The sequence below is a fragment of the Malania oleifera genome, chromosome 9 (assembly GCF_029873635.1).
Source record: "Malania oleifera isolate guangnan ecotype guangnan chromosome 9, ASM2987363v1, whole genome shotgun sequence".
In the NCBI taxonomy this organism is placed as follows: Eukaryota; Viridiplantae; Streptophyta; class Magnoliopsida; order Santalales; family Ximeniaceae; genus Malania; species Malania oleifera.
Genome location: NC_080425.1, coordinates 63,713,120 through 63,723,365, shown reverse-complemented (window position 1 = coordinate 63,723,365; position 10,246 = coordinate 63,713,120). Strand labels below are relative to the sequence as shown.

General features: G+C 39.4%; 1 protein-coding gene across 1 annotated transcript; it reads left to right on the top strand.

The window, feature by feature from the left end:
• Positions 1-8,811: 8,811 nt before the first annotated feature.
• Positions 8,812-10,008, top strand: LOC131163481 (uncharacterized mitochondrial protein AtMg00810-like). The gene has a single exon (XM_058120078.1). It carries the CDS (start codon positions 8,812-8,814, stop codon positions 10,006-10,008), a length of 1,197 nt encoding a protein of 398 aa, XP_057976061.1.
• Positions 10,009-10,246: the final 238 nt, after the last annotated feature.

Genomic DNA, 10,246 nt, shown 5'->3' with positions numbered 1-10,246 from the left:
AGCTCGAATATTTTCCGACTTCACAATAAGGATGAACGTCTTATTATAGTCAAAGTCAGACCGTTGGTGAAAACCTTTGGCCACTAATCGGGATTTATAACGAGAAATACTACCATCAGGATTCCATTTGATACGGAAAATCCATTTGCAGCCAACAACATTAATCATAGAGTGCAGTGGAACGAGCTCCCATGTACCATGTTTAACCAACACAGTGAACTCTTCGGACATAACATGCTGCCACTTGGGATCATTCAAGGCTTAAGACACACATGTGGGCTAAACATGTTGAGGAAGTGGGTGTCGAGTGGAAAGATAAAGTTGTTTGTGTCAATGAATATTATTCATAGACTGGGTAGTCATACCATGAGTACGAGTGGACTGGGCCAAAGATGTAGGTATGGTGGATGAAGGGATTACCTCTAGAGGAGAAGGTGCGGGGGAGGGTGAGGAAGCCGAAGCTATAAGAGCTCTATCTGTCATGGTGGTAGGAGAGGAGGGTATCCGTCCATTGGAAGGCACCACTAGAATGGCAATGTCTTTTTTCATAGCACCTTAAACTCACAAAGAAGGCACATTAACATGGGCAGAAGAAGAAAAGGGAAAAACACATTCATCAAAAACCAAATGCCTAGACACGTAAATGCAAGAGGTAACAAGGTCCATACACCATAGGCACTCTAAGAACTCGAGTAACCAAGAAAGAGACAAGACATTGATTTTGGGTGCCGTTTATTGGTGGCATAACATTTGAGCCATAAGTAACACTGACAACCAAAATTACGTAACTTTTTGTAATCGGTGTGATGACCAAACAAAAATTTGAAGGACTTTTATTTTTCAAAATTGGAGTGGGCATACTATTTATTAAATAAACTGTCGCCTGAAATGTGTAAGACCAATAAGAAAGAGGAAGACCTGCTTGACTCAACAGGGTGATACCGGTTTTAACAATGTGCCGATGCCGACATTCACTTGTACCCATTTTGCTCAAGTGTATGAGGAGCAATGGTAAGCCAACTAATGGAATTGGAGGAGAGAAAATAACGAAAAGGTTGAAATTCACCCCCATTATCAGAGTATAAGTGTTTGATGTGAAAACCAAATTGTTTTTCAAGTAGCCCTTTCAATTGACTAAAAATGTTGCAAACATCACTTTTTCATCGGATGGGAAACAACCAACAATATTTAGTGAAGTGATTAACAAACAAGATATAAAAACGAAACCCTTCGAGCGAAGTAGAATTTGTAGGCCCCTAGACATCAGTATAAATGTATTCAAGTGGATGACTGCTAATAAGAGAAGTGGAAGAAAAATGCAACTTGTGACTTTTATTGCATTGACAAGCATTAAAAACGGATGATGAAGAGACACTAGACACTAAAACTAGTAGAGAAAAGGTACGAATAACAAAATTAACTACTTTATTTGACGGATTCCTAAGTCTTCAATGCCAGGTGTCGACTATTGTTTGTTCACCAACAAGTTCTAAAATAGAAGACAACGAAGTAAAGTTGCCCCCTGTGCTCCGATCTTTTACAAGAAAATAAAATAGGTGAAACTCAAGATAGACATCATTGCTACGAGTGAAATTCTGAATAGAGATTAGGGTTTTGTGAATATTAGGAACACAAAGAGTATTAGTTAATATAAAGGGCTTTGAGGAAAAGGGAAGAGACATAGAGCCAACATGTGTGACTTGTAAACCTGAGCCATCGCCAATGATGGCCTCATCTATGCCATCATACTCTAAGTGAATAGAGAGATTGGCAAGATCAGAGGTGATGTTGTTAGAAGCAGTGGAATCCATAAGCCACTTTTTGTCGGTGGACGCATTTGTAGCAGCACAATTAATAGACCTCGCTCCTGAAGCCGAGTAACAAGTCTTGGCCGAGTAGCTGACTTTGTCACACAACTCAAATGATACGGGGCTTACCAAACTACTCTTTGCGATTATTGCGACAAGTGTTGGAGTGACCCTGACTAGAGAAACTAGGACTGGAATGTTTGTTGCAGTTGAAAGTGGAAGCGGAAGTGTGGCGCTGAGTGGAGTTCATAGTGGCAACCAGGACAGCATTGGACGCGTTAACACATCGTAAGTAACTTTCATGGCCAACCAGCATATCAGGAAGCTCCTCAAACGTAAGAGAAGTCTCACGTTCCTGAATAGGCGCTATAATCTCACGGTACTCAAGGCCAAGACTTTTGAGGACATACAAAGTAATGTCATCCGCTGAGACGGGAGAGCCAATCACAACAAGTTCATCAACTAATACCTTGATGGTGTGAAGATACTTTGAAACGAGCGAGACTCTCATTGAATGAGAGTCAACTCCTCCTTAAGTTGCATAACACGAGTGCGTGAACGATTGGTGTACAATCTTTGCAACTTGGACCAAGCATCATGAGCAGTGATGGAAGTAGCAGTAGTCGACATGACTGACTTAGAGATAGATGCCAGGATGGCATGGAGGATCATCTTATCTTGCCAAAGCCAACATCATAAAGCCATATTGGAGACACCTTCAGAAGATGAACTGGAAGAGGAGGGAGAAATGGTTTGTGACGAACAAACAATTGCATCATCAAGATAGCCTTGAAGGTCATAGCCAATAAGCATAGCATCATTTGAGCTCGCCAAGAAGGGAAGTTAGAAGGGAATAGCTTCAAGGGAAGCTAGGAGCTGACATTGATGGCGATAAGAGAAGAGTTGCCACTATTGGGAGTGTCAAGGGTGGTGACAACAATAGATTTAGAAGAAACGTCCATTAGGGGGAAAAAAAAAGAAAGCTCGTTAGAGAAAAAGCTTTAATACCATATAGTAAATGCAAGACACTTTCATTGATGTAGAGATGTCCTATATATAGGACTTGTACAAGGTATAGTTGTTACAAATTCAAATACAAATTCTAAAGTATTTAAATACTAAATCAAAGAGATTATAGACTATCAAATACAAACAGATATTCCAGTAATACAATCTAAAGAATCCCAGATCGCCGCATTTAATCGGATATTCGCAAATCTTCGACTGCTAGGATTCTCAGCAGTTCAGCAATAGGTGAAACCATTGACAGTTTAGTCACAAAAACCATTTTGTCTTAATCCGTCGAAGCAACTGTCAAATGGTTTATTGAAATAGTCGATGGTTTGTTGGAAAACTGAGTTATTTCCTTAATAGAAAGGACGATTGTATAGAGTGATCAAATAGTTCATTTAATTTATAAATTTTAAATCTTATGTTGTTTGATTGATTGCTGATTTAAATGGTGCTAGGTGTCTTGATTATTACCATGTGTCAAACAACGAATCATATCAGTGTTGGTTGGTAATTTGTGGTTATGGTGGTTGGAATTTTGAATTCAAAATTCAAAATTCTCAACTCCCATTTCCCTCCATCATACATGATTTATGAGTAAACTAAGCATTAGCTATTTTTATTTTTATTTTTTCACATCCTAGTAGTTGGGGGGGGGGGGAGCTAGATGACTTTTCCTATAGAGAATTTGGGTTCTTAGGGTGATTAAAAGGGGGTTCTTCACTTGTGCACTTTAAGAGATATCATTCTCTCTCAATCAATTTATTTAATCTTTGGGTCGTGTGCATATTCTGAGTACATCTCCTTCTAGAAACACAAACTCTCACAAATTCATGCTAGTCTTATCATCGCACTTTCTTAATCTTTTGAGTTTTCATTGTGATTATTTGTGCATGTATTATGTTATGATGTTTTCCTCATGTGATATAATATCTTGAGTTTGCTTCATGCATTTATGTCACTTTAGTGTCTCTAGAGTGGTCTGAATGCATATTGAAAAACCATATTGAGCTTTGACGTCTCATTATTCAATACATACATTTTTGGAAGAATGGTTTTTAATATCTTTCTCTCCTTTTTCTTATGTATACATGTTAGTTTTCTAAATTAACATGTCATCAATCTAGGATAGGAGTAGACAAGATCCATGTGCAGGATTCATGAAGATTGCATGAAATTTTGAAGGAATATGGATATATGCATGTAGAGAGTCAACCGATCTCGTGGCACAATCGACCACCTTATTTCTTTGTAGATAGTTGATCAACCTTTAAAGTACGATCGACTGCCCAGGCTGTTCATCAAACCCCCCTCCCCCTTTTTTTTTTTTTAGACTTTTCTCAAATTTTGAAGTCCATGTTTGATTTAAACATTCACTATAGTGTATGGTCGAGTGTCTTTACTAATACTTTGATGTGATTTAATGATTTTCCCATTAAAAAACTAAAAATATCATTTTGAAGTGATTAAAAAAATAAAAATTTTGGACTAAATGTCTATGATGTGGCCTTTTGGGCATTTTCAAAGGATTTCAAGGCGTGTTTGTGGTTCTCCCATCAACAAACTAACTTTTCAAGTTAATTTACAAAATATGTCATTTTTCAAAATAATCACCTATGAAGTCGCTTGAGGGTGGAAAGATGCTTATTTTTCCAACAATTAAAGGACTTTAAAGTTTTTTTGAAAAATAAATATTTTTTAATTAAAATATGAATTGTCATTCAAGGTTTCTAGTGTTTTTAGAATATCCAAAATGTTTTTAATCAAGAATTGAAAATATTTAGGGAAACTACAAATGACTTGATCACATTTTCATGGTATGTGAGAATCTATTTTCATAATAGAAGCAACGTAACCGCACTTTAAAAAAAAAAAAACGTCTTTTTTGCCTTTGTGTTTGTATTTTCTTCTTTTATGTCGTGTGATGATTTGAAAAGGCACCATGTAGCAGGGTCTCCATGAGGCTTAGGCCTTTACATAGACACCACGGAAGCTTTTTCAAAGGGTGGGATAACTTTGAAAATTTTTGGAATAAAAAAAAAAAAAAGGGAAGGTTGTTTTCTACAAGCATTCAACTGTTCCATCATCATTTTGGATATAGTTGACTAGCCTGGCGTGAGAGCAAGATAGGTTGACCGACTTTTAGGGGGTGGTCACTAGAATCTTATTTGCGTTTATTTTTTCATAAATTTTGGCTAATTTAATTTTAAAAAAATTGATTTTTTAAGGGAGATACACACATGGGTAGAATGGTAACCATTCAAGAATAAGTGTTTTAAGGTGCTAATGTCTTAATTCCATTTAAAAGGTATTAATAGATTACCTTCCCTTTTCATAATTGTACTCCCCAACTTATTACCATTTGAACAAGAATTTCCTTTTTTTTGTCTTTTCAAAATTAAAATAAAGTTGCAAATCTATTTTCTAAATTGGGTGGGTTAGATAACCAATGGTTTGGTTATCTATATTTATTTTTCAAAAAAGTCAGCTAACTAGTTAGCAATAAAATAAATCATCGAGTTCCGTGTTGACAACTTTGGCGACTTTGTTGGAGACTTGTGAGAGTTGAGCCACCTCTTGTGTGTTTGTGTGTTGCCTTGTTTGTACTTGTATGTATGTATATTGGAAAGATTATGCTATGCCATGCTCATGCATCTTATATTTCCTATCGCTCCCATTAGCACTTATAGCACTGCATTGTATGAATCCTACACCTAGACTACACCAGCAATAGATCTGATAAAACAAGAAATAACCCCTGTACCCTAAAAAAAATGTAGTTAATCAAAAATCATACTCCTAGTTTCTCAATTCAAATATATGCCTGTTAAGATTTTGGTGATGTAGAACTCAAATCCAACTATCAAACCCAATATCAGCAGTTATAACAAAGCCGGCTAAATATTCCTTTTTTTGTTTTGCAACTTTTTGTTTTTGTAACCATTTTTTATTCTCTTTTCGATTCCCTCTGTAAGTGTATATAAAGAGCTTCGCATATGAATAAAATCAACACTGCACAGCCACTGTTCATTAGCTTCTTTCATGGTATCAGAGCAGTTGAGATCCATAGAGCTATCCTTTTCTTCTTCTATCCCTGCATCTCCCTCAGCTTCTTCTCTCTCTCACATCATCACAACCAAACTCACCACAGAAAACTATATCTACGGGGCCAAGATCTCTTCTCCTATGTTGGTGGATCAACCTCCTCTCTGTCGAAATTTCTCCCTGACTCTGCCGGACAACCACCCAGATCTAATCCTGCATACTTGGCCTGGCGACGCACTGATCAGCTAGTTCTCAGTGTTCTATTCTCCTCACTCTACAACTTTATTCTTGGCCATGTGCTCTCTTCCTCAACCTCTCGAGATCTTTGGTGCTCTCTCTCTACCATGTTCTCCTCTCACTCACAAGCCAGAGAGTTTCAGGTCAAATTTCAACTCACCAATCTTTCTCACGGGGATCTATCCATCTCTGATTTTTTTGGCAAATTCTGGCGTCTTGTTGATTTCATTGCTGCAACTGGAAATCCATTTTCTGACAAAGAGTTGGTTTCATACATTTTAAATGGTCTTGGTCCCTCCTATGAATCCTTCGTCACTTCCATTACCACCAAAGATGATCCCGTGTCCACTCATGAACTACGTCAATTACTTCTCATTCACGAAAATTGTCTTTCCCATGTCTCCATAGTCACACCTTAGTCTTTAGAACTCTCTGCAAATTTCACCTCTGCTGCTGGATCATGAGGTTGCCCCTTTCATCGTGCTGGTAGACATGGTCGTGGCTATGGAAAACACTTCTCTCACAATCATGGAGCTCACAATATTATTAGCCACTCATCCTAGAAGTTCTCCACCGCTCGCCCAACATGCCAGATATGCAACAAGTTTGGGTATATGGCACTTCAGTGCCGAAACAGATTCAATCATGCCTTTCAATATGACTCACCTCACGGCAACTTCTCATAAAATTTCACTGCCTCAGATTCACCTTTAGACAATATATGGTATCCTGATTCTGCTGCCACTCACCATATTAACCATGATTTATCGAATCTGAACCTCTCTGCAGAATAATACCATGGTGCTGACACCATCAAGGTTGGAAATGGCTCAGGACTTCCAATTCACAATTTCGGTGACTCCTCTCTTTCTCCTTATTCTCCCTTTATTCTCAAAAATCTCCTTCATGTTCCATCTATCACCAAGAATCTCATTTCAGTTCTTCGATTCTGCACTGATAATAACTGCTTTTTTGAATTTCATTCTTCTCATTTTTCTGTCAAGGACTCGCTGATGAAGCAAATCCTCCTCACCAGGCCAACTCGTGACGGACTCTATGTTTTTTCTCCCATTCCACCATCCTCTCCTTCCACTCATGTCAGTCAGCACACCTCCCTCCAGCAATGACATCGCCGATTGGGTCATCCCTCCTTAGCTCTCGTCCGTCGCGTTCTACACACCAACTGCTTGAAGTATTGCACCTCTAAAGGCTCCCTCTTATGTCCAGTTTGTCCCCTTGCAAATTCCCATCAACTCCCCTTTCCTCCCAATCAAACTGTCTATCAGCGGCCCTTTGCATTAGTTTGTTCTGATCTTTGGGGCCCATCCCCCTTTATATCTCGTTTGGGTTACAAATATTATGTTTCTTTTGTTGATCACTATTCTCGTTTTACATGGCTATTTCCTATTAAACAAAAATATTATGTCATTCAAATATTTTCCAAATTCTTACCTTTTGTTGAGCGACTGTTTAACATGAAATTAATTATACTCCAAACTGATGGTGGTGGTGAATTTAAACATGTATCCTCTATGTGTCAGGGCATTCAGCATCGTCTCTCTTGTCCTCACACTCATCAACAAAATGGACTTGTTGAGCGAAAACATGACCACATTGTTGACACTGGGCTTGCTCTCTTGGCCCAAGCGTCACTTCCCTTCACTTATTGGGCTGATGCCTTCGAGACCGCTGTTTACTTGATTAACCGTCTTCCTACCCCCACCTAAACCATCGCTCCCTTTTTCAATTGTGTTTAATCATGACCCCGATTACAATTTTTTGAAGGTCTTTGGTTGTCTCTACTGGCCCAATCTTCGCCCATATCTCCCTAACAAATTTAATTTTAGGTCCACTCCTTATTTATTTCTTGGCTACAGCTCCACTCACAAGGGTTACAAATTTCTCAATCTTTCAAATAATAGACTCTACATTTCCTGTGATGTCACCTTTGATGAATCATCTTTTCCTCTCGCTCACTCTCAGCCCAATCCCTACCCAGCCCCCCTCAACCCCTCCAGCCCCTTTACCCATTCTTTCTCCCTCTCTTCTCGGCCTAGCCCCTCTATTACAGCCTGTCAGCCCATCTTCTACCTCGTCTCCATCTATACTTGGCCCAGCTCCCACCTCAAGCCCTAATTCATCTTCCCCCAACTCTTCAACTCATGTTTCCCCCTCACCCTCCAACCCCCCTGCTGCTCCACCCATCCTCATCCCTCCTTGATCTCCTATCATCACTCGGTCCCAAATTAATTCCTCCTGCCCCAAAGTATTCTCTGATGGCACCGTACCGTACCTAGCTCATCAATGCCTCCTCACCACAGTTCCTATTCCCGACGACCCCTCGAGCTACACATTCGCCTCAAAATTTTCCCAGTGGTGTGCAGCATTGGCTCACGAATTTGATGCTCTAACCTGCACTTGTACTTGGTCGCTTGTCCCACCAGATCCCTCTTTCAACATCCTTGGTTGTCACTGGGTTTATCAAACCAAGACCAATGCCGACGGTTCTTTTCAGCGTTGGAAGGCCAGACTTATTACCAAAGGCTTCCATCAGCAGCCTGGCCTTGATTATCATGAAATATTTGGTCCCGTTGTCAAACCTTCCACAATCCGTCTCATTCTTTCTATTGTTGTTTCTCATAACTAGCCATTACGTCAACTTGACATTGAAAATGCATTCTTACATGGAAATCTCACAGATGATGTTTACATGCAACAACCTCAGGGTTTTGTGGATCTTGCTCATCCTACCTATGTCTCTAAGCTTCACAAAGCTCTTTATGGATTGAAGCAGGCTCCAAGGGCTTGGTTTGATCAGCTCAGTTCTTGGTTAAGTGAGTATGGCTTTCAAGTTTCGAAAGCTGATCCCTCCCTTTTCATCTTCAATACCCCGGCTGCTACAATTTTTCTGCTTGTCTATGTTGATGATCTTGTCATTACTGCATCAAATTCCTTAGCCATTAACACACTAATTGCTGCCACGAGCAAGGCCTTTCCTGTTCGAGATCTTGGCAATTTATCTTTCTTTTTGGGCCTTGAGATTGATCACACTACGGCTAGACTGTTCATCTCCCAACGAAAATACATCAACAACCTCCTCACCCGCAGCAACATGCTCCAATGCAAACCTATGTCCTCACCTATGGCTGCTTCACTCAAGCTCTCCAAATTTGGTTCACTTGACTTTGATGATCCAGTCCTCTACAGAAGTCTCGTTGGAGGTCTCCAATATCTCAACTTCACTTGGCCAGATATCTCATTTGCAGTGAACAAACTTTGTCAGTTCATGCATTCTCCCAAACTTCCTCATTGGAGTGCACTCAAACGTGTCTTACGATATCTCAAGGGCACCATCAATCATGGACTATTTTTTACCTCTCACTCAGGCCCTGTTGTTCAAGCTTATTCTGATGCAGATTGGGGTGGCTGTCCGGATGATCGTCGATCAACAAGTGGCTGTTGCATTTTTCTTGGCAACCATCTCATCTCATGGAGCTCTAAGAAACAAAAATCCGCTGCTAGATCATCTACTGAGGCTAAATACAAATCCTTGGCATCCTCTGCCGCTGAGCTAATTTGGCTCCAATTTCTTCTCAAGGAACTTGGCATATTTTTACCCCAAGCACCCACACTCTGGTGTGACAATCTTGGTGCTACTTACCTCTGTGCAAATCCTATTTTTCACTCAAAAACGAAGCATATGGACATTGACTACCATTTTGTGCGGGATCGTGTTGCTACTAACAGCCTCAGAATTTCTTTTTGCAGCACCAACAATCAAATTGCAGACATTCTTATCAAGCCACTAGTTTCATACAAATTCCTTCACTTTACAATGAGTCTCAATGGGGTTGACACCCCTTTGGACTCGAGGGGACGTATTAGCAGTTACAACAAACCCAGCTAAATATTCCTTTTTTTGTTTTGCAACTTTCTATTTTTGTAACCATTTTTTATTCTCTTTTTGATTCCCTCTGTAAGTGTATATAAAGAGCTTCACATATGAATAAAATCAAAACTGCACAGCCACTGTTCATTGGCTTCTTTCACCCAACATTCAATAAAATCAATGTCAATGAGAAAAAAAGTCGATTACCACAAAGAACAATGAAATAGAGAAATTAAATTTGAATGATCAAATGATA